The sequence below is a fragment of the Crinia signifera genome, chromosome 2 (assembly GCF_055691185.1).
Source record: "Crinia signifera chromosome 2, ASM5569118v1, whole genome shotgun sequence".
Taxonomy (NCBI): Eukaryota; Metazoa; Chordata; class Amphibia; order Anura; family Myobatrachidae; genus Crinia; species Crinia signifera.
In genome coordinates, this window is record NC_139218.1 from 180,117,393 (window position 1) to 180,143,208 (window position 25,816).

The 25,816-nt window shown below is 44.2% G+C and overlaps 1 protein-coding gene across 2 annotated transcripts in view; it reads right to left on the reverse strand.

The window, feature by feature from the left end:
• The window catches only part of PAFAH2 (platelet activating factor acetylhydrolase 2), a 51,329-nt gene extending 27,008 nt beyond the window's left edge, over positions 1 to 24,321 (reverse strand). Inside the window, exons 1-6 of one of the 2 annotated variants that reach the window (XM_083173264.1) lie at positions 23,946 to 24,307; positions 23,690 to 23,849; positions 22,384 to 22,480; positions 21,927 to 21,995; positions 14,763 to 14,898; positions 7,659 to 7,769 (exon numbers count right to left, since the gene is read on the reverse strand). In XM_083173264.1, coding sequence (XP_083029390.1) covers positions 7,659 to 7,769; positions 14,763 to 14,898; positions 21,927 to 21,995; positions 22,384 to 22,480; positions 23,690 to 23,849; positions 23,946 to 24,035 — 663 coding nt within the window. In that variant the 5' untranslated portion in view covers positions 24,036 to 24,307. Of the gene's footprint in view, positions 1 to 7,658; positions 7,770 to 14,762; positions 14,899 to 21,926; positions 21,996 to 22,383; positions 22,481 to 23,689; positions 23,850 to 23,945 lie in introns of both variants that reach the window. The other variant, XM_083173265.1, reaches the window with a different exon arrangement.
• Positions 24,322 to 25,816: the final 1,495 nt, after the last annotated feature.

Here is a 25,816-nt window from a genome sequence, read left to right on the forward strand (position 1 = left end):
CCCGAAGGCAACGGAGGAAGGCCCGGAGGCCATGGAAGTGGACCTGGAGACCACGGAGGCAGGCCCGGAGGCCACGGGGACTGGCCCGGAGGCCAAGGAGATTTGCCCGGAGGCCACAGAGACTGGCCCGGAGGCCACGACACACAAGTCCTCATGCCCAGGGGCAAGGGCAGACGGGTCCTCATGCCCGGAGGCAAGGGCAGATGGGTCCTTATGCCCGGAGGAAAGGGCAGATGGGTCCTCATGCCCGGAGGCAAGGGCAGATGGATCTCTACCAGGAGTGACAGACCTGGAACCCCCACCTGGGGTGATTGGCTGGGAACCCCCTTCTGGGGTGACGGACTCTGAACCCCCTTCTGGGGTGATATATAGAGCCCCTTCTTGAGGCAAAATGCTCAGTGGCCCATCTTGGGAAGCCACACTCAGAGACCCTTCCTGGGGCGTGGCAACCAGTGGATCCTTTTGGGGTGCAACACTCGGAGATCCCTCTTGGGGTAATATAACCAGAGAACCTTTTTGGGGTACCACTTTCAAAGACCCCTCTTGGGTTACAGTGCTCAGGAAACCCTCCTGGGGTGCGATGCTCAGAGACCCTGTTTGGGGTGTGTCACTCTGAGATCCTGCTTGGAGCCTGACAGTCTGAGACCCCTCCTGGTGCATGACACTCTGAACCCCTTCCTGAGGCTTAAAACTCTGAGAACCCTCCTGGAAAATGACAGTCTGAGGCCCTTCCTGGGGTATGACCCTCCGAAACCCCTCTCGGAACTCGACACTGTGAGAGTCCAGTTGGGGTGAAACACTTTGATGCCCCTCTTCGGGCAAGACACTAAGAAGCCCTTCCTTGGGCAAGACACCAGGAAGCTCCTCCTGGAGCACAATACTCAGAAGCCCCTCCTTGGGCAAGACACTAGGAAGCTCCTCCTGGAGCACAATACTCGGAAGCCCCTCTTCGGGCTGGACTAACAGGACCAAGATCTGGGGCTGGCTGGACAGAACCCCATCTTGGGGTTTGATAATCAAACTCCCCTCCTGGGGCTTGTGACCATGATCCCCCTCCTGGGGCTGGATGGACAGGACCCCCTCCTGGGGTTGGACTGATGGGACCCCCTCTTGGGGTGAGACTGAATGGACCACCTCTTGCGTTTGGACCAACAGGGACCCCTCTTGGGGTTGGACACACGGACTCCCCTCTTGGAACTTGACACTCAGGTTCCCCTCTTGCAGTTTGACCAAAATGTTACTGTTTTTAGGCAAGAGGATCTTAGTTCTGGGTCCCCAGTGATAGCCACGAAACTCTTCCTGAGTGGGCACAGAAGCAATAATCTTATTCCTGGCCTCACGGAGAGAGCAATCCCCAATCAAATGGTCCTGGGCTCCACAATAAAAATATAAATTTAAGGATCTGCGCCGCTGGCGTTCCTCATCTGAAAAACTGGGAATGAGGCCGACTCAGGTACCTTTCCTTACAGGCCACAGATACTGATGCCACTGGAATGCCCAGAATGGCGTCAGAGGGTCTTGCAGGCACTGGACCTGGAGTGGAAGGTACCTTGCTCCTGGAAAAGCTGTCCAGCAAACACATTATTAGGGACAAGATTTTAGTCAAAATTTCTTGTAACTGCTGGATCAGCTGCACAAGCTCCTTTAAAGTTCCAGAATTACATTCCACAGGGGTTATAGGAGTTGGAACAACATTCTTCTGCTGTAACAGGGTCTGTAAAAGCTTAATGATCATAGCTTGATCCAGCTCTTGCTTGCTAACCCCAGCAAACGGTTGCTCCAATAGCTCCTTGGTTGGGCCAGAGTATTCTGTCACAAACTTGGGCGCACTACCACTCAGGGATTGGCTAGACCTGACACAGGGGCGCGGAGTCTAACCGTGCCGGGGGTTTTCTGCCAGTGACCCCTCCAAGCGGGATATGGGCTTCTGCGGCTCCCAACACGTCGGTCGCGGCCCCATGGTCAGGTTCCCCGTATGAGTGGTAGTAGCTTGTGGAATATGGAGCGTGGTCGTCAAGCCGGATCGGTAACAGTCAGAGAGAAGCAGTGTCAGGGACTGAAGCATGCGGGTAGTCGAGATCAAACCGGGTTGGTAACAGGTGAGCAGATACGGTACCAAGGGATGCAGCAACGAATGGTCAGAGTCAGGCCGGGTCATACACAGGAAGGCACAGTTCACAGTACACTGGGATGAGGCTGCAGAATGGTCACTGGACAAGCTGAGATCAAATACCAGATAACACAGGTTAGGTACCGAAGGATAAGGCAGGAGAATAGTCAGGAACAAGCCGAGGTCAAATTCAACAATCAGGAGTCTAGGACAAGGACAAGACACAGGAACGCTGGTTAGTGAACCTATACTCTGGCACCTTCTGTCTACCAGAGACTGCCTTTTATAGGAAGCACAAGGAACTGGATCACCTGTGCCTCAATCAATGAGAGCTGAGCATGTCTCACTCAGGTGTTTAATCATTAGCAATGGTCAGGTTACACAGAGCTGTCTGGCAGCATGGACTCACCCAGGTGTTGTAATCAATTAGCAAAGCTCAGACCACACAGAACTCCCTTGCAGCATGGAGCAGAGCTAAACTGACAGGAGAAGCCACAAACCAGGTAAGAACCAGACAATAACTGAATGTTGTGACAAAAACATGTTAAATTAGGAAGAAATTAGAAGATACAGAAATGTGTTTCATTAACATGTAACAGATTACTAAGGCATTATATTAATAAGAAGTAGCAGTGTAAGCGTTAAATTTGTTTACTTGATATTCTGAAGGGATACGGTCATTAGGTCGGCCCAAGAAAGGTTAACACTCCTTAGGTCGACACCGGAAGGTCAACAGGCAGAAGGTCGTAAGGGACTGAAGGTCGACAGTGTCCTTAGGTCGACAAAGGTTTTTTCTGGGGTTCCAGAACAGGCGGTATTTCATGCCCTACCACCCACTAGGGCATGGAGGGAAAATAAAATAGTGTACTGAGTGTAGCAAGGCACCGTGCCTGAAGCATTGCGAGCGCAGCGGTACACTTAGACAGTGTCCAGAACTAGATGGCTAGATGTAGACGCCTAAAAAAAATTTAAAATAAAATATGTGTCGATCTTCCGCCGGTCGACCTAAGGACACTGTTGACCTTCAGTCATGTCGACCTTCTGCCTGTCGCCCTTCCAATATTGACCAAAGGAGGGTCAACCTAACAATCTATTCCCATTCTGAACCAGTTTGCTGATGTCCTGAAGCATTTTAGTTGAACTTAACCAGCAACGTGTAGAATGTTGTAACAAAGCATTTATTGCTAGACCTTGTGAGACCTCTTGTGGTGTTCACGCACTATTGCAGCGTCCTCAACATAGTTTTATCTGTCATATTACAGTATATCATTTTTTTTATATAATAAAAATATCAACTAAAACTCTTAAACAGTTTATAATATATTTAATTAGAAATCATTTTTAAAGTATTTTTTGGTATGTTTTGGTAATAAACACTATGTTGTCAGTCATTATATAGACACGACAGGGTAAATTTACTATCATTTGTGTCCATTAGAGATTTATGTTTTTTTATTCTAAGACTGCATCTGAGTAAGTTACTAAACACAAAATCCCTGCAGTGTTTGCGCAAATAGGAATGAAAATCAAGGCAGAACACACATGTATTGTAGGAATCAACAGGCCATTGGCCAAACTCATCAGGTCTCTCCATAGGCACCACTACAACACCTAAATTTACTATGATTCGTATCTGCAAACTCTGCCATGATATCAGCTCAAAAATGCACTTCTCAAATAGAAGTGCTTTTGGCTGGCATGTTTGCAGAAGCATGCACATATCAGACAGATTGATGCCACATACCTCCCAACATGACCTGCTCCAGAAGGGAAAGAAAGCTCTGGTCCTGGACTTGCTTGTTAATGTGTAATTAATATCACCTGTGTTGACTTTTTTTTACCAATTTACCTGCTCAAAACAGGTGATGACAATCATACATTGACGAGTCCAGGAACAGAGCATTGTGACCCTTCTGGAGACGGTCATTTCGGGAGGTATGCATGCAATTGCAAAAAGTAGGGCAGTACGGACGTTGTAATGGTTAGCATTACCGCCTCACAGCACTGAGATCATGGGTTCAATTCCCACCATGGCTCTAACTGATGCAGAGTTTGTATATTCTCCCCTTACTTGCATTGGTTTCCTCCGGGTACTCCGGTTTCCTCCCACAATCCAAAAATATACTGGTAGGCTAATTGGCTCCCAACAAATTAACCCTAGAATGTCTGTGTGTGCGTGTACATGTGGTAGGGAATATAGATTGTAAGCTCCACTGGGGCAGGGACTGAATGTTCAAATATTCTCTGTTAAGCGCTGCGGAATATGTGTGCGCTATATAATAAACTGTTAATAAATAAATAAATAAATAATAAGTATGTAAAAAGTAAAATAAAGAGATACAAATAAAAATGGAGTGGGGTCCCCCCTCCTTAGTATAACCAGCCTGGACTTGCCACCAATAAAGTCCCCCCAGGGCAAAATAAACATACATGCACACATACTTACCTACAATCCCACATCGCCCTTCAGCCCTCTTTTCTAGTAAACTCCATATAGTTGCCTGTAACAAAACAAAAAAATACTCACCTAATCCAGTGTAGATCGGTCTTATTTGTTCCATGTAGGCATTTAAGGGGTTAAAAATAACAATCTGCAAAGTACCTGAACCCTACAAACACTGGCCCTTATTCAGATCTGATCACAGTACAAATTTGTTCTCAAAATGGGCAAAACCATGTGCACTGCAGGTGGGGCAGATGTAACATGTCTAGAAAGAGTTAGATTTGGGGTGAGTTATTTTGTTTCTGTGCAGGGTAAATACTGGCTGCATTATTTTTACACTGCAATTTAGATTTCAGTTTTAACACACCCCACCCAAATTTAACTCTCTCTAGACATGTTACATCTGCCCCACCTGCAGTGCAGCATGGTTTTGCCCATTTTGAGAACAAATTTGTACTGCGATCAGATCTGAATAAGGGCCACTGTCACAAATAGCCTGGGGCAGATTATGTTTAGGAGCAGGGACCCCATGTTGTTTTTCTTTAACTCTTTGTTTTACATTTTATGCACAGAAGCACTGCACGGATCTCACTGTTCCATGTGTGCTTCACGTTCGGCAAGGATTGGCTGCTGGCAAACTCAGCAGCCAAACACAAATCACTTAACCATCGGAAATACGAATCCAGAGAACATGCATACCTCCCAACTGTCACGATTTTAGAGGGACAGTCCCGATTATCGGGTCCTGTCCCGCTGTCCCACCCGCGGCAGGCATTGTCCCGCTGCGGGGGGTGGCAGTTGGGAGACCCCCAATCTAGTAGAATAGACGCTATGCGCATGCGCACAGCGTCTATTCTCGTATGAAAATGAGGTCGCGACTAATTAGCATAAGCCGCGCCCTCATTTGCATACGCCACACCCCCTTTTCGGGCGCTCGCGCGGGTCCCTATTTCATACGGACAGAAGTTGGGAGGTATGAACATGGGAGCTTAGTAAATTACTGGAAATCTTTTTTCAAAACAGATCCGTGTCCGTTCATAAACAGTCAAGTTGCAACATGCCACAAACACGGGAGCTTAGTAAATTTACCATGACATCTTCAAGATGTTGACCAACACAATGTTAACTTGCAAAATGTTTAAAGTCAAAATATAGTGACTAGCCACTAGCAAAGGAATTTATGTAAGTTGGTCAGTGCTGCACATATTGGAAAATATTGAACTAACATGTTTTGATTTCAATACACAGTGCAGCTTGTTTTGCCAGCTAAATCATCAAGTGAGTATAAACAAAATGTATATATAATATGTGGTCACTTCCTAATTGTACCCCAGCTTCCTTTAATACATGTGGTGAGCACAATTTATCCTCATTTTCAGTTTCACTGTCTATTACAGGCCTGGAAAAACTGTGGCTGTGCAGGATATGCTGGTATTTGTAGTTTCCCAATGCTTAGTCATTCAGTGTTTGCCCAGGCCTGATGTAGTCCATTGGTGGTTTTTATAGCATTACCAGTAGAACGTGAGCTTGAAAGATGCTACATCTTGCTCCAGTTGTTAAGCCAACAGTGTCTAGGTGACAATCGATCGACCACTAATGGTCGACAGGCAAAAAGTTGACATGGTCAAAAGGCTGACATTGACTAAAGGTTGACACAAGCAATAGCTCGACATGGCAATGGGCAAGAAACATGAAAAGGGTGACACAAGGTTTTCATGATTTTTTTTCTTTCAGATAGCTTTTCTATACTTTATGATCCATGTGGACTACAACTGAGAGCAGTGAGGTGTGGCGAGCATACATGTTACACTAACTGAGAGTCTATGTAAAGGGCGACCTTCTTATAACACAGGTCAAAAAGCAGACCTGGGTCGACACATCACCAGCCTGGGTCTGGCTCCAGTTACTTGTGTGCAATGTGGTCGATAGGTAGACAAGTAAAAGGACAATCGGTCGACCACTAATGGTCGACAGCCAAAAGGTCGACATACAAAAGGTCGACATGGAAAAAGTCTACATGAGTTTTTCATGATTTTTTTTAAGACGATTTGTTAACACTTTACCATCCCAGTGGGCATAGATGGAGGATAAAATAGTGTTCCGCGCACAGTGTGGCACCATGCCCGAAGCATGGGGAGTGCAGCGAGTACACATTTATGCCGTCTATGATGACATAGGCCCAAAAAAAAAAAAAAAAAGGCTACATTTTTCATGTCGACCGTATGTCCATGTGAACCTTCTGTATGTCGACCTTTTCAATGTGTCGACCTTGTGCTTGTTGACCATTAGTGGCTGACCTATTGACTGTTGACCTTTTGCATGTCGACCTTATGACCCATACCTTATTTGTGCGATATGAAAGGGGTATTAATGACTGTTGACCTAGACACCATAACCTAGTAATCCACACCCGCTACATCTGGGGATGTAAAGCATAACATGACTCTGCTCATCTCTACCCATACTTCTCTTACAGAAACTAACAAGCTCCTTTGTGTTTCTGTTCCCTCTATATAGATGGCAACCAATTGCACCTATTCCTCCAGAGCTCTGATTACAGTGGCCTTCGTTATTGAAAGTCATGCTAATACTTCATCTCTTGATGTCCTCTCTTCACCTCAGAATTAATCTTTGAATCATTATTCTCCTTTTCACCATTCAATATACTGTATTCTGCTTTCTTGATATTTCAATTACTTTCAATACAACATTAAACTCTATGCTCGAGCTCACTGCTTTCATATCATTCTGTACAGAACATCTCCAGAAAGTGCAAGGATATCACACAAGGCATACAGGCTGCCTACATCTGCTATAATGTTTAGTGAGAAAGGGCTCAGGGACACCTGTGACCGCTATGCAACACCTGGAATACAATTATAAAGAAAAACAAACAGATTCTCTATAATATTCTTGTTTTCAATAATGAGTAGTTAACATTTACTATTATCGATACTGTTTTATATATTTTATTATCGATAGATAGATATCTATCTATCCATCTATCTATAATTCTACATACACCTTTTTTATGAATTTGTAAATGGAAGTATGCATCTACCACAAACACGGGTAATTTGGGATCTAAGTAATAGAATCAAGTACCTTAAGATTATCTAGGCTGAAGTCTGAGTACATATTAGACACCGTACGTCCCATGTCTATATCCTGTAGAATCGTCACCGCTCTAACACACTCGCTGGCTCTTTGATGTACCTGGAACAGATTTGTAAGTGGTTGTAGGTGAGGTAGAAAAGTAGCAAACAATTGCAGTACATTTAGTTATGTACAGGGACATTTTAACATATGGACTCATTGGGCAGTTTTCCAGGGCCCCAGGAATCTAGGGACCTTTGAGAAAGTGGCAGGCTGGGCCAGTGGGTATTTTGGGAGGAGGGTAGACATTGCTGTCTGGCAACTCTGATTGTGAATTACACATAGATTGTAAGCTCTTATGAGCAGGGTCCTCTCTCTAGTTTTCTCTTTTCTCTAGCTCAATAGACTAACTCCATAGCTGTGTTGAGAGAAGTGGTAGTATTTTTTTGAATTGCTCTGTATTTTACAAGCATTTACTGCATGTAAGCATATGGGGAGACTGTGCAGGAGGGTTAACACACACATATAGAATACAAACTGATCCGGCACTCCCAGTTCCAACAAACTTCAGCCGCCCGGGTGCCCTTGTAGAAATGAAATAGAATGGACTGGCTGGGGATGAGCACTCCCAACAGACACGGCACTCCAGGGTCTGTATAAACTGGTGATATTTATTTTAGCTACGTTTCGAAGCTCTAAGCTCAGTCGTCAGGCTACAGTGAGGCTCGAAACTATATATATATATATATATATATATATATATATATATATATATATATATATATATATATAAGAAAAAGGGGGGGTTTGGGGTGCGCTAAATCTTATCTTATTTAACAGAATGAATTCAAATGACAGTAAAAAATTTTAATAAAACTGCCCACAGGGTATAGCAGTATACAATGAAGGTACAATTAGCCCATTAGCCCAACGTGCTTCGTCATGAACATGACTTCATCTGACTTCATTAGAGGCACGGTACAACAGTTGGCTAAGATAAGATGATCACAAGATCATAGATTGAGACTGGGGTTCTTCAAGGAAATAAAGTGAACCAACGGTGTTGGATCCTGTGGATCTATTATGTATTGATCGAGATTTCCACCAGCTGATGTTTCTTATAAAAAGAGAACTACCGGGGTTCTTCAGGCGGGATAACGGCCTTTAGACTTTGATGGAAGCACCAAAAGGCATTTGAATTCCGATAGAAGAGATGTGTACTGCTCTGCTCCTAAAGTTGGAATCTTTTGGGGGAATATTTTATATATAATTATATAATTATATATATCACAGTATCCTGCTCTCCCAGTAAAGATCAGCTTAGCTTAGATCAAGTGCTCAGGTGCCTTCATTGAACCAGTGTCCATGTAGTAGAAGAAGAATATGCGGCACTCAGGAGTCTTTTGTAATTAGAAAGAATTTTATTCCAACATGTTTCGGGAGCATATACTCCCGTCGTCAGGGATAAAACACTGGTACAAACACACATAGCTTTATTCACCACAGTCAGTACCTGCACCAATCAGCAGCGTTCCTAATCAGTCTGAGCACCTGCCCTCACCTGTGGATCTAGACTTACATCCAGCCCACCAGGGAGAACAAGGCCCAGGCTGATCAGGTTAACTGGTTTAACCCACGATATCCCGTGAAATAATAAAGAATACATACAAAAATACATAACAACATATAAAAAAGATTCTGCAATACAGAGGAATACCTGCAGCATAGTACAATTAGCATAGGACAATTTATAAAGATAAAGCATTACGTTATATCAGACAAATCGATATTACATACAGACCTATCGGCAGATAATTGAAAAAACTAAACAATAAATGGCCAGAGAGGTTTGTCAAGATAAACCATACATTAAGCAGAGGACTCATAAGAAACAATGCATAGCAAGTTTTTCATTCAGGCCACGAGGGGCCATAGTGTCTAGTTTCATTATCCATCTGCTTTCGCAACGAAGCAGCAACTTTCCCCTGTTGCCACCTCGCCTCAATGGGGGGATGTGATCGATAATTTTGGTGCGCAGGCTAGAGACCAAGTGTCCTGCATCCAAGAAGTGATGCGGCACATGCATATCTGTTGAACCGGTCAATAATGCTGATCTGATTGAGGCTCGATGATTAGCCATGCGCTCTCTAAAACTAGTTTCAGTTTTGCCGACATAGACATATCCGCACGGACAGTATAATAAATATACAATAAATTTAGATGTACAAGTAAGTATATGTTTTATACTGTATTTTTTACCACTGTACGGGTGCAAAAAGTGGTTACCCACCAATAAAGAGCTGCAAGTGGTGCATCCCGTACAGCGGTAGCAGCCTGGGTGTTTGGTCATGAAATGTGCTGGTCTCTCAGGTTTTGTCAAGTCAGACACATCCAACCTGACAAGCCGATCACGTAAATTGGGACCTCTAGAGTATGCCGGCATTAAGCGCACATTGTGCTGTGTCGGCAGATTTTTGTCAGTGTTGACAATTGGCCAAACCCTCTTAACAAATGTATTGAGTATAGGACTACTATTGGTGTATTGATTAACCCATGGGATAGTACTATGTGTTTGAGAGTCAGCAATTGATTTATCAAGACATTCCAATCTGGATAAGGTTAAAACTCGGGTTTTAGCTTTACATAAATCTGTAGCTGGGTAACCTCGTTGAAGGAAACGGACAATCATTTTATCAATGGTGCTAATAACCTCCAACTCATCACTCACAATTCTCCTTGCTCTCAACATGAGAAAATGGTAAGCCCTTAGGTAAGGGCAATGGGTGACAGCTGTCATGTTTTAATAGGGAGTTCCTATCAGTCTCCTAGGTATATAAACCAGTGGAGATTTTCCCTGCTGTGTGATTAATAAGTACATCAAGAAAGGGCACCGATGTGTGGCTGGTTATAAAGGTAAACTTAACAGCGTGGTTCACAGAATTATGTTGATTAAGGACTTGCAACAAAGATTCCTCTTCGCCCTCCCACAAGAACAGTAAATCATCAATAAAGCGGACATATAGCCGCAACTGGCCGTCTATTTTGAGGGGGGGAAAAAGATGCGTCTCCAATGCCACCATAAATGCATTGGCATACGATGAGGCCACTGAGGACCCCATCGCAACGCCAAGCAGTTGTAGATAGTGCTGATTGTTGAAAAAGAAATAGTTTCTAGTTAGCACTAGTTTAAGAAGATCCATAAAGAACCATATGGTCGGGCCTGTATAATGTGGGTTATCCTTGATGAGATTATGTACTACCTGCATACCCTCTTGGTGGGGGATGCAGGTGTACAGACTCACCACATCAGCTGTACATAAAAAACCAGACCCGGATCCACTAGGTTCAAGGATAGTAAGCGTTTCAACAAATCATTAGTGTCCTTTAAATAGGACTCAGTTGCTTGCACACAAGGGTTTAAGAAGCTGTCAAGGTACACAGAGATTGGTTGAAATAAAGAACCCCTGGCAGATATAATGGGTCTGCCAGGGGGGTCAACCAATCTCTTGTGTACCTTTGGGAGAGTGTAGAATAATGGAGTTTTCGGGTACTGCACAGACAAAATGTTTAATGTATCCTTACAGATAACACCATCAGAAAATGCTTTCAATATCATCCAATTCAATTTTGAACTGCAAAGTAGGGTCAGAGTCCAACAATTCATATACACAAGAGTCATTAAGTTGACGTTGACATTCCTGGACATATTTAACTGACGATTGAACAACAACTCCTCCTCCTTTGTCGGCCGATCGTACGACAATATTTTTACGCTCACTCAAAGATTTTAAGGCTTTTGTCTCACTTACAGATAAATTGGGACAATAGTTGAGAGGGTGAACAAATCTCAGGGGTCTCCGTCAATAAGCGAGTGAAAGATTTAATTGAGGGGGAGTGTGATTGGGGGTCAAAAGATGATACCTGTTTCAGCTTATACAGCTGTGGAGGAATAGTGGAAGTCATGGTTGTTGCAGGATTCGAGCCAAAATATTCTTTCAGACGTAAAGTTCTTGTAAATCTGTAGGAGTCAATTTGCCACTGCACAGGATCATGTAGTGCAGTGGGGACATATGACAGTCCTTTGGACAAGACAGACAACTCGGCAGGGGATAAAGGTGTATCAGTCAGGTTGAATTCTTCTAGTGTCGCCCTGCACGCGAACCTCCTTTCCCTTGCATTCTGTTGCCCCCTCCGCGTCCTCCGTGGTAATATTGCGACTTTTTCATGGCCACCTGCCTTCTGGGGCATCCGTCTAAAGGGGGTAGTGCGGACTCTGTACTGCCATGGATGTTTTCGCCCTCACTTTGTGAGGTACTAGAGTCGTGTGGAGTTGGACGTGGGGGGCGGCTGTAACGGGGTCTGGTATGTGGGGGAGGAGGATTGTCCTGGGTGCGTTGAGGGTTTAACCACGTATAAACATTATTAGTCTCATAATCCCTCTGGACTTTTTTAGCTTTGTCCTTTTTAAAGTTTATAAGTTCTTTAGTGTAACGATCGATGACTGTTGGAATAAAATTCTTCCTAATTACAAAAGACTCCTGAGTGCCGCATATTCTTCTTCTACTATATATATATATATATATATATATATATATATATATATATATATATATATATATATATATATATTTAGGTACTTATGTATTATCTGGGCTCCCATGTTAAATGCACCCCATTTTTTCATACCCCTACTATCCAACTATGCATGGAGTTGATTTTATATAGTGTGGCGAGCGCAGCGAGCCACCGTGCCCGAAGCGTGGTGAGCGCAGCGAGCCCCGCGAGGGGACTCGGTCTCATAAGAAAAACGGGAGCCCAGATATTACATAAGTACCTATATTTATTTTAAATAAACAATATTGGATGGAAATTATGATTTATTTTTCATGTGTTCCCATGATTGAGTAGGTAGGGGGCCCAGTGTATTACTTTGCCCAGATCCAATGCTGTTAAGGTATAAAAGATCTAGAGCTATTAAATAGACAGTCAATAGGTCAGTGGCACAAGCAAGAGTTTTTTGAGTAAAAAAAGGTTGCATCCGCAGCCAACAAAAAACAATTTCTTAGTGGAGACTATTAATATGTCAACAAGAATATTAAAACATAACTTTTAATTGTCTTTTGTTTTAAAAAAAGAAATGCGTCAAGAGAACTACCTTAAACATGAATTATAAAATGTAAAGCATTACAATATAAACAAATAATTACTGATTACAATATAAATGTCATCATGATGCTTAAATAAAACAACATAGAGCAGTTTTGGTGCTCAAAAATTACTAGAGTGTTCTCCTGAATGCCGACAGGCAATATACAGTGTAATACAGTAAAAGACAGTTAATAACCCAAAATACTATAATCCAAAGTATCAAATGGTGACAATTCTCAAATAGGTACTCAGGACAATAAATTAGGACAGATTATGTAAGTACTCATATACTGTATGTGTTAGGAGTCATCATGACTCATAGATATGATATGACTCATATCTGTCCTGTCTGTCATGGGTTAATTTCAGTCTGTGTTGGTAATCGACTATCTGGTGGCCTCCAGTGGTGAGTCTGTGCCATTACAGCCTTATCTCCTGTGAATTAATGTATGCACAAGTCTGACCTCGTTAGCCCTGCTGGGCTGGATTGTGCACAGCTGCCTTGATTACCTGAGGCCTTCATAAGGCATCCTGACTTGTACCACAGTTACCTGTCCTGTGTGCTAGTCTGTTGGTCTGAGCTCCTATTTCCTAGGGGAGTTCTTGCTAGCCTTGTATCAGCCTTGTTGGTACCGGTTACAGTCCGGTCTACTCCAGCTAGCGCTCCTGCTGAACGTCCTGGATCCTGCACATGTCTCAGTGGTGTGTTCCTGATTCCTGAGTCCTTACAGTATGTATGCAAAAAGATAAAGACCCAATGTATATTATCTACTATTCCTTCTACGGCTTCAGTTATCAATAAGTGGATGGAATGAGAGAGTAGTGGTAGGGACGTCGGGGAGAAAAGAAAGAAAGATATATGGGAGGGGACCAGCTCCGTCTGTAGTGTTAAGCCCCGTACACACGGGGGAGATATATTGCTCAGCAATATATTGCTAGCAATACATTGCCCAGTGTCTCCTTTTCATCAGCGACCAGAGATGGTCGCTGATGAAAGGGAACCTCTGCCGGCGGTGCCGCAGAGGTAATTAGCTGGTCGCAGGAGCAAGCTCCTGCGACCAGTGATTACGATGGGGCTGAAAACGGGAGCGCACACCCGGCGATTTATCGCCGGGGCACACTTCCATCACTGGCAATATGGTTGCCTGCAACCATATTCCCAGCGATTATAGCCCCTATCGCCCCCGTGTGTACACAGCTTAAGGAGGCCCCTGATACCCCCTGATACCAAAGGATTGTAGGGGTTAGATGCGCTGGTAGTCCTCGCACAAAGCTGTACCTATTTAGAGAGTAAGTGTAAGGGTGCCTCTCTGCCTGAAAATATTCAGATCCCCTCATAGCAGTTATCTGCATATGCTATTCAGCTGTAAACACTACAATCCAAAACCACCACACTGGTATGCGCTTCCAGTGTGGTGGTCCTCGCACAGAGTGATACAGTACCTGCTTTTAGAGTGTTTAGGGGGTGCATGTCAGCCTGGAGAGGTTAAGATACCCTTGCAGCGGGGAGCAGCATATTTAGCTCAGAACGTATTTCCCCACGTGGGCTTGTTCACCAAAAACCTTATTTAAGATAGTTCTCTTGACTCATCTCTTTTAACACAAAAGTCAATTAAAAGTTATGTTTTAATATTCTTTATCATTTTGACATATTAAAAGTGTGCCTCCACTATGAAATTTCTTTGTTTGGCTGCGAGTGCAACCAAACCTCCAGTTTTCTGAATAGTATCTATTCTATTTCTGGGGGAAACTCCCACTACTACTATATACCTAGTTGAAGGAATTATTATCGAAGCTGGTTATTCAAATTATTTATTTCCCAATACCTTGGTACCTAATCCTGTGCAGGATACATTCCTTTATGATAAAAAGGGGTTTCTGAGTACCCATATTCTGGGTGAATATGAATAATTATGCAGATTAGATATACCACAACAAACAGGCAACATGAGAAGTTTGAGATACCTGATAGTTTCGGAGATAAAATTCTTTCATTCCTGGTTCCAATTTTTTATATGGGATCCAGACCTCCTTCAGGGGTATGCCAGCCTCTCCTGAGGATACTTCTGAAAAATGGTACGTAGCACAGGCTGAGCCATCCCTGTGATATGATCATATTATACATTGTATAGACCCCTCTTTGTGAATCAAAATTACATTTTAAGACATATCTAAAATGCAGCCTAGTCTTCATGCTAGCTGAACCTGAGACTGGAAATAAGAATACAAGAGTATTAATAATAGATAGAATAGTCCAGAGGGCAAGGCACATCCAGAATACAAAGGCAAAAGAGTCCGGTGCCCGCTGTAAGCCTTGCAAGAGGCTTGTATATAATATACTCACGCTGCCCAGTTAGCAGCAACAGCAGCACACGGTAATCCAATAAGGAAGTATAACAGGAGTCAGCAACGTTTCGATTTTATTCAGCAAATCGTCATCAGGCACAAACATACATAGAATAAGCTCACCTTATATCCCCAGTTCCATAATGCACGCTCTCCCACGTTTCCCGCGCCGGGGCGTCTGTGACACCCACGTGAACACAACAGCATCACGCTGCCTAGCAACTAAGTCCCTCCGCGTCATCCGGGCGACCAGGCACACAGACTCACAGTGATGACGTGGTGCGCATTAGACGGCAGTTGTCAATGGACATCCGCATCACGTGACGCCCGTCATCAAAGTGACGCGGCGTACACCTGACACTGGAAAGCCAATGAACATCGTCCACGCGCCACCTACGGCACAACAGGAGCTGCAGCCATGGTAACCTATGACGCTGAATGGGCTGTTGTCTTGGTAACCCAAGCGCAGCGTCCACGGTCTCACAACAAATACAGCGGGGGAAACTGGGACAGCGAGACATAATAAATAAACAAAAGAACAACACCCCATTAAAAAGCTATCAGGTGGTCGTCATGCGGTGATGAATACCACTACACAACGGCAGTAGACATGATACACAATAAAGTACATAGAATAATGTAAATTGCAGCATAGCAAGTACAAAAAATATCACCAAAAAATATATCCAATACGCTTAGACAATTGGACAAAAAATATATATAGTAAAATTAATACATATATATAGAGTACCATGCAGAGAGCATATGTAACCATTAAATATAAAACAGTCAAAGAAAAGCATGAAATCCCAGATGATCATTAAGACCAAATGGGGTCATGGTTCTAAGTCTGTGAATCCATCGGGATTCACACTGTAACAAGGACAATGACCTATTGCCCCCACGCAGTTTCTGTGGTATATGGTCAATAATAATATATTTCAAATTGGCCATACTATGGCCAGCCTGTGCAAAATGCCTTGCAACAGGCTGGTCACTAGTCCCGGAGTTAAGGGCTGACCGGATTGCAGTCCTGTGCCCTGCCATCCTATCACGAAGATTACGATCAGATTTACCCACATAGTGTTTCCCGCATGGGCATGAGATCAAATATACAATAACTGAGACTGGAAATAAGAATACAAGAGTATTAATAATAGATAGAATATGAATCCCCCAATCTGCTTAGCCCATATACTTCATATTAAAAGGAGGGAAACTTGCCAGGAAAGCTGTATAGGGGAAAGTCAGTCAGAAGATGGGGGTGATGAGTAATGTGGCAAATCTTTACACTAATACACTAGTAGCACCCCTGTGAAGCTGCTAATCACAAAACACAATGTGTGCTCAGAAAATCACCATACACACTGCACATGTGCAGGTAATAAAGGTTATTCAACTGAAACTGACATTTTTAATTTTGACATCTAATAAGCAAATTATGTTTGTGGAGTTTATGGTAAAATTTGATTTGTAGGAAATGGTAGAAAGACTCTAGAGATAATCCCATGCAGATATTTAGGCTATCCAGCAAGGGCGTAACTACCATAGGTGCAGGGGGTGCAGTTGCTATGGGGCCCAGAGCTGAGAGAGCCCACTTTGCTTGTCAAAGTATCATGTGCTGTATACATATTTAAGCATTAGGTTATAAATAGGGGCCCTTACAAACTTGTACTACAGTACAGGAAAGGATCAGCGTGCAAGCCGGGGGGGATGACTTGCAGGCCGGGCAGCTCATTTTCAACTCACCACTCAGTGGTCACTTCGGTCAGGCAGCCAGCAGCGGAGGGCGGAGGAGGCAGGGCAGGCTGGGAGTCTGGGACATGACCACCAGACAGACCGGCGGGGCAATACTCGTGAGATGATGACATCATCTCACGAGCGCGTCTTTCAGGCTGCAGAGGCAGTCCTGGCACACGCAGCGGCACTTACCGGGGTGGCTGGGGACAGGGGAGAGGCGACAATGGCGGGCGGGGCTGGAGGCTTTTTCAGATACCCAGATTCCGGGAGAATCCTGGAATCCGGGATACTGGAAAAGCCTCCTTGAGGGTTGCCACCGATTCCTGGAGATTCCCAGACATCTGGGAGAGGTGGCAACCCTCTCTAGTCCCAGTGCCCTAGGCTATAGCATAAAAAAGCACCACCCCTACACATTTACTTGTAAAGGCCACTGACAGCAGAGTCCACCTCAGAAGGATTTTTAGAGGACATGGAAAAGAAGAAAGCATAGTATATGAACATAAGAAATAAGGTTTAAACAAATATAATGACAACTACATACCTCCAAAAATGACCCTCTCCAGGGACACAATACTCTATTCCTGAACTTTCTTAATTAATAATTGCCATCACCTGTGTGGAAACACCTTCCTTATCCATTAACCTGTTTAAAACAGGTGATGGCAGACATAAATTAAGAGGGAAGTCCAGAAACAGAGCATTGAGTCCCTCCCGGAGAGGGACATGTTGGGAGGTATGCAACTAAAGCGTCAGATATTTCTACCTTGGAGCAGAATTACATGACTTATGGTGCCCACACACGGTGCGTTTGGGCTTGTGCTGCTGCCGTGTACATCACATCGCATAGTACAAAAAGTCTGTGCTGCACGTACTTTTAAAATTAGATCGTATCATATCTAGTTCAAAACGTATGCATGCGATTTGTACTATATGCAAAGTGATCTAATCTAAAACGCACAGTGCGCATCGCACCATGAGTGGCCCATTACAACAGATTACATTGGCAAAACCAATACTGTAAAATACATTTGTGGTCCTTTGGTTAATGAATAAAGTACTGATGAAAGCAGCAGAATGGGCAATGACACTTTCCATGTGGGAAGCTGCAGTGTGAAAGGTGATAGGTTCAATCCCTTGGTCACATTGATGCGCTGATGGAGCTCAGCCTCCCTCTAGCTTACGGTTCCTCAAACTATTTTGCTCTAGGACCCCATCAAACAATAAAAATAATGTCAGGACCCCAGCAAGTTACTGCAGAAGGTCATCACATGTGTAGTCAGTAGACAGCACATACATGGCAGCATTGTGGAGGCAAAGAATGATGTGAGAAGTCTAAAATAACAGACCATTCGACAGATTTTTCAGACTCCTTGAATCACTGACTGAGATTAGAAAAGTCATCAGCCTGATGGTCAGCAACATGGAGTCACAACCCCATGCTGAGAAGGTCGGGACCCACTTTAGGGTCAGGACCCACAGTTTGAGAACCGCTATTGAACAGTTTAACTCTGCACTTTTATGGAATAAACTCCCAGGAAAGGAGATTTCTAGAAGGTGGGCTCCAAAATTCTGGATATCCTATTTAGCAGCTTATTTAGCCTTTTGCTGTTATCACCACCTCAGGGTGGCTATTTTTAAATGATAGAATTGAATAAAGCATTTTATAGTAAATCTTTTTATACAGTATGTTACAAAGGGGGAAAAATCATGGGACACACTCAGTTGAGACAGCAACACGTTCATCAGAAGAGAGACAGGCAAAGATTGGTTGTGATATACGCCTTAAATCATTTCTGCTCCTGTTGAAGCTGGGAGACCTTTCCCAGGGAAACACGTAGAGCTTCAACATTTTATTGTACCCTTGACACCAGCTATACTCCTGAGGATTACAAAATAACAGCCACACTGGACACAGGACTTATTATCTCTACCTGGTCCGTTCCTTCAATACTAATACATAGGCTTGGACCAGCAGCATTCATTGCACTCTGCACCCAGGTATACCAGACATCAGTGTCGGACTAGGGCATGAAGGGCCCACCAGGAAAATGCACTCACAGGGGCCCACCAAGGTGCGTGGCTTTATTGAAGGGGTGTGGCCACCTGACCAGAGAGGAGTGGCTATACACTATGCGATTTTGGGCCAATTTCATCCGATTTCGGCACTTTGGGCCGATAATCAGGCAAAGTCGGTGGTGGTGTGCAACAGAGAGGGAGGGTGGTAGCGGTGGTGGTGTGCAACAGGGAGGGAGGGTGGGAGCGGTAGTGTGCAGCATGGAGGGAGCGGTAGTGTGCAGCAGGGAGGGTGGGTTGCAGTCATGTGCAGCAGGGTGGGTGCAGCAGGGTGGGTTGCAGCAGGGTGGGTGGGTGCTGGGTGGGTGCAGCTTGGTGCAGGGTGGGTGGGTGCAGCTTGGAGCAGGGTTGGTAGGTGGGTGCAGCTTGGAGCAGGGTGGGTGGGTGCAGGGTGGGTGGGTGCAGCTTGGTGCAGGGTGGGTGCAGCAGGGTGGGTGGGTGCAGGGTGGGTAGGTGGGTGCAGCAGGGTGGGTAGTTGGGTGGGTGCAGGGTGGGTAGGTGGATGTGTGCAGGGTGGGTAGGTGCAGCAGGGTGGGTAGGTGCAGGGTGGGTAGGTGGGTGGGTGCAGGGTGGGGAGGTGCAGCAGGGTGGGTAGGTGCAGGGTGGGTAGGTGGATGGGTGAAGGGTGGGTAGGTGGGTGGGTGCAGCTTGGAGCATGGTGGGTGGGTGCAGTTTGCAGCAGGGTGGGTGGGTGCAGCTTGCAGCAGGGTGGGTGGGTGAGCCAGCCGCCGGTTAGCTGCTCACTTCACCTCTCCCCCTGCCTGTGTTGCATGCTGCGTGCTGGGCCCTAAGTCCCCCGCTCCCCGCTGTGTCTGGGAGAGACTCAGTGAGACGTGCTGCTGCTATGTAAAATTCACATCTTCCGCTGGACCGCTAGCCAATAGGCGCTCGCGGTCCAGCAGCCACCAGTTGATTGGCTGCTGGACCGCAAGCGCCCATTGGCTAGCGGTCCAGCGTGAGACGTGAATTTTACATGGCAGCAGCACGTCTCACTGCCCGCCGCCTCCGCCTCCAGCTGCCCCCCACCCTCCACCTCCAGCTGCACGCCCCCCACCCTTCGCCTCCAGCTGCCTGTGAAGCGTTAGGCCCCGCCCCACTAACGCTTCACAGGCAGCTGGAGGCGGAGGGTGGGGGGCGTGCAGCTGGAGGCGGAGGGTGGGGGCAGCTGGAGGCGGACGCGGCGGGCAGTGAGACGTGCTGCTGCCATGTAAAATTCACGTATATATATATATATATATATATATATATATATATATATATATATAATAACGATTTTCAAAAAAATGAAAACAGGAGGCGGCACTCAAAGAAAACGTGGGTAAATTGTATTAAAGCATAAAAGTGCAAAACTGGTCAGTATACATGGTCAACAGTTTCGGAGCTGACGCCCCTTCCTCAAGACCACTGACACATCAACTGAATCAAACAAAACATAATGGTGAAGTGCAGAAAACGAAAAACTGTTGACCTATTGGATATACTAAGTGCCGGTCCTCTCGACCTCTATATATATATATATATATATATATATATATATATATATATATATATATACTGTGTATATAGTCAGGTCCATAAATATTGGGACATCAACACAATTCTCATATTTTGGGCTCTATGCCTCACCACAATGAATTTGAAATGAACCAAACAAGATGTGCATTAACTGCAGACTTTCAACTTTAATTTGAGGGTATTTTCATCCAAATAGGTGTAGGAAGTAATGGGACAATCAACTCAAAAGCTATTTCATGGACAGATGTGGTCTTTTCCCTCATTATCTCATCATCAATTAAGCAGGCAAAAGGTGTGGCGTTGATTCCAGGTGTGACATTTGCATTTGGAATCTGTTGATGTCGACTCTCAATAATCCAAAGAGCTGTCACTATCAGTGAAGCTCTATATCTATCTATCTATCTATCTATCTATCTATCTATCTATCTATCTATCTATCTATCTATCTATCTATCTATCTTCATAAAAAGTTACTCTCCCATCTTTCCAATCCCTTATCACAGTTAGCCAGGTGTTTACCCCTGCCCATATCTTCTGCATTCTGAATACTTAATTTCAGTTTATGCCAATCTCACTAGATAATCAACCATACAGATATGCCCATGTACATCTGTTACTTTTTGCATGAAATAGCCCTTCTAGGTTTGTTAGCTAGGCCTTTTTTGCATCTTTTTCTGTTCAGTGGCATCTTATTTGCAAAAAGGAGCAAACCGGATGCACAACCAGCTGATTAGAATGATAAGCAACACGTCTATATTCAGTGTGTGACTTTGACTGAATCTGCATACAAAATGCTTTGTTACACTGTTTTCCAAGGAAACAATGTGCATCATATTACCTCCTTTTTAAAAAATAAACATGAATAAAAACCACTATTAAGGGTAAAAGATTGAATAACCACTTGAGTGGTATGCTCAGCTGCACTGCCTCAGCGGGCTGTCCCTGAAAATTTCATACCACTAAGATGAAGGTGTGCACCAGTGGCGCATCACCTGTCTGGGTCTCCCCTCCCATCTCCTCTCTGGCGATCGTACTCCGGAGCTCCCCTGCCCCCGCCACCATTAGTTGTAGTAAGCAGGCGGCATGCTCAGGGATGTTCGGCGTGGCTTGGGGGGACTCAGGAGTTCAGGTGCCCGAGATCTCCCGAGCCTCCCAGAACATCCCGGACCCGGGAGCTCCAGAATACGATCACCGGAGCAGAGATGAGTGGGAGGGGGAGTGACAGGAGGGGGGAATGACAGGTGGCCCACAGCTCTGTGGTGGGTTTTGCTGGGGCAGGACAATCCTGTCCTGGTAGGTTTGTCCTGCCCCAGCAAAACCCACCACTCAAGGGGTTAATGTCAACAACAGTACTTCTATCCAACCTTTAATAAAGTGTATGTATTTATTATCCTTATAAAAGTTAACTGTCATGGATAAAGAATATGCATTTTTATATGATCAGTGTTTACTTACCTGTGTTCTACTGCAGCCACAAGAAAGCCATAAGATGCCAGGTCCATACACAGAGATGAGTATATTGTTCTGAGGAAAGAACATGACAATGGTACATGATTACAGTTCCCCTGTCGGCAATGATGGCAGGAGATTGAATATCCCCCTATATAGGGGCCCTTACAACCTTTTGCTTTGGGGCCCACTAGTTACGCCACTGTTTATACCTTTATGATTAATAGGATTATTGATGCTTGCTGTACAGTATATTTATCATCTGTTTTTGTGACAGATCCCTTTTACATACATATATTAGCAAAGCAGGAAAAGCACATATGTGCATTTGCTCTCACTAGAATATGGCTATATCGTAATAGTTGTAGTAAATCTGGTTTTTATTATATATTTACCAACAAAAAAAAGTCCTGCTGGAGAAGGGCTGCTGAGGTAAATTCATTAGTGATGGTTCTCTGCTCACCTGCATGACCCTAGCCCATGAGAGTAGATAACAAGCGGCCTCCGGGTTGTATCAGATATAATGTTTCCATTCCAGGTAACAGAAACTTTGGGGGATCCTATCAAAATGATAAATTCATATGAAAGTGGGTATTAATTCAAGTATTACAACATTACCATAACTATCATTTCAGACTATCTTTACATTTATACAGTATTTTGTAGAGAAGTGAATCAAAATATTACTGTGGTGGTGGAGGTCAACCGTATGGGGTGTACACACGGTGCAATGTACTTCCTATTCAATCCTGATTCGATCCTGATCGGATCACATGGCGCTTTGTACACAATCGATTTTGACTATATAGTACAGATCTGTACTATATAGTCTTGCCTGCACAGTCTATATTTCTATTCAATTTCGATGCCGTGGGACTGTGCATCGGGATCGATTCAAAATCGAATGCAAAAATAAACTAAATTGAATTGTGTGTAAGCAAAATTGAATAGAAAAATAAACAAAATCGAATTGTGTATGTCCTATTAGCCCAAAGTTGGAGTTAAGTAAATTTAAAATAAATATTTGTAAACTTGTAAAATGCATGTAAAAATGTAAACTTTTAGGAGTTTGATTTACATTGATCCAGCTAATACAATTCACGATTGTACTTTGTCCAGAATGCATGCTATAGTGCATATTATTTAAGTCTATGTCCTACTATTGTGCATATCTACAATCAAATTTATTACCTCACCTGCGACAAGCTATTCCATTTACGCATTCATCTACTATTGGTATAACCCCATTACATCATCTTTTTCATACTGTCACACTCAGTTCTTCTGATACAACAAACCTATGTGTCATCATAACACAGGCACACTACCCCATCATTATTCTAATAATATCCCTACTATTTATATCTTTCAACAAACTCCTCATTATCCTCTTCTTCTCCGTGTGTTTCTCTTACCACTGCTTATAGTAACCTAACATCAGAAAAAGAAATACCCAATAATAAATTCCATAATAAAAAAAAGTATGAAAAATCAGCAGATGACACACGATCCAGGGCACAGGTGAGATTCCCTCTAGTGCACCTGCTGACCTTATGTGTGGTGCTATGTAATAACTATTGGAGCGTGTATGCCCTCTGCAGCGCCACCTGCCGGTGGAAATCTTATTCTTTTTCTTAGCGGACATAAACCAAACGAGGATCTATACAAACGGTACCATCAGACCGTACTTGCACAGTATCTCCTTACCCTATGGGACACAGTACTACACTGCAGCATCTATGGCACTGAATGGAAAGTGAAACAATTACCCAATATCACTGAAGCTCCGAACTGGGCGAGCTTGCCCTCCCACCCGCGGGTGGATAACAAACCAGCGATGTACTCAGGACGCGGAGACCAGAGAATGTCCTGCTGCTGGCCTGACTCAGGAGATGGGCTGCAGGGGTAAAACAGGCGGAAGAACGTCCCCTGTGTACAAAACGCAATGAGAACGAAGTTACAGAATGTTGTGGTCAGATGTGTCCTGGCTCTAACATTCAGATCTGTACATCACAGCAGCATCACCTCTGTCCCGGAGCCCACCATCACGTCTGTGCAGCCCACTCGCCATGGTCCTGAGGCAGCAGGTAACCTTAGGGACACTAGACCCCTCATGTCTGTGCCCGGGTAGCGGCTGCTGCTGCACAAGACCAATTCACTGGAACATGTCACAACATCGTAAAGCAAAGTCCAACGGGAAATGCTGATAAGAGATTATTTATTTCGTCCAGTGGAGTAAGCGGGGATGGGCCGGACTTCCTCTGTGTGTGCCACACCATGATGTCGCCAGCCAGCAGCAACACATGGATTTGCCGCACGACAGTGACCTGCTTCAATGCTTCATGGGCAGAGTGAGGGAAACATTGTAATGTACTGTACCAGCGGTAGGGATGGAGTGACATTGATTCGCCCAGCAGCAGTGACGTGTGTAGGGTGCAGACCCTGCCTGATGGTGTACAGCTGCGGCACTGACTGTACTGGTGTGATGCTCGGGAATATCTGCAAATGTACAGTAGCATGTCCTACAGGGTGTCACATAGAAGTAAAGCAGTGATCAATATAAGGATTTGAATTATGTTTTATACCAAATCAGCATAAATGAATAATAATAATTTAGTTATATTTGTTGCTTTAGCTCTCATGTCAGTGATACTTTTGGTGTAAGCATATAGTGTACATCATTCATTTCCAAAGCACAATGTAATATGCTAGCAGTATACTAATAACACAAATGTTAATACTTTTCTAATTTACACAATGCAGTGACAACCGAAGAAGGGGCTGTATACTGTAAGTGTTGTGCTTTGTGCCAGGGAAAGATTTTGATGTGTGTGTATATATAATTACATTAATTACACATGAGCTGCTGTCAGCATTTATCTGTCCATTACAGGGTATCCAGACGCTGGGTCAGCAGGATTTAGATGCATCACGTTATGGTCGACCATCCTTAGTTGATCCAACTGAGTTAGATGCACAAAGATTGGCCCAGGTCTCTAGAGCGGCAGTGACGCTAGTTTGGCACCGTTGGCTGATTGGCGGGACCATGGTCGACAGTCACATGGTCAACAGAACTTTTTCTGAATTTTTTGGTGCCGGTCCACTTGGATTGTAAAGAATGATCCAAGTGGACTGGCACCAAAAAATTCTGAAATAGAATAGTGTGCCGAGTCTAGTGAGGCGCCATGCCCGAAGCACATAAACAGTGTCACCGGGGACCCCTATGACATTCGCACTAAAAAATCCTGAAAAAGTCCCGTCGACCATGTGACCATCGATCACCTGCCAGTGTCTAACTAGCGTTACTGCCACATCTTTACGCATCTAACTCAGCTGGGTCTACTAAGGTTGGTCGATCTAAACCCAGTCAACTCGCCATACCACAACCCCGTTACAGTGGGCTGATTCTGCTAGTACCTCCATAAGCATAATCAGCCTTCAGTGAGTTAATGAGCAGAAGACACTACTAACAATCCCAGTGACTCTGATCTCAATTAGATTTGCCCCTTTAGTTTTTATTTTTATTCATTTCTTTTAAATGTAGACCAAAACAAGCTAATGACTATAGGTACCAAACACACAATGCAATATTTTAAAATTATATAATGCATGATCAGAATCAGCTTTATTGGCCAGGTATAATTGCGTATACTAGGAATTAGATTTGGATTGCTGTGCAAGAGCTGGTTAGGTAACAGTTAAACAGTGACAGTACAGATATACATAACATATACAGGTATTCGCCAGATGTATCCTGGGGAGGGTGATGGACATGCACAGGGGAGACGCTGAGCTGTACAGTGCCTAGGTGCCACTGGTCACTGCAGCAGCCAGGTAGGTAAAAAATAAGCAGAGACAGTACAGTTATAGATTGATGTGCAGTGTACGAGACAGGG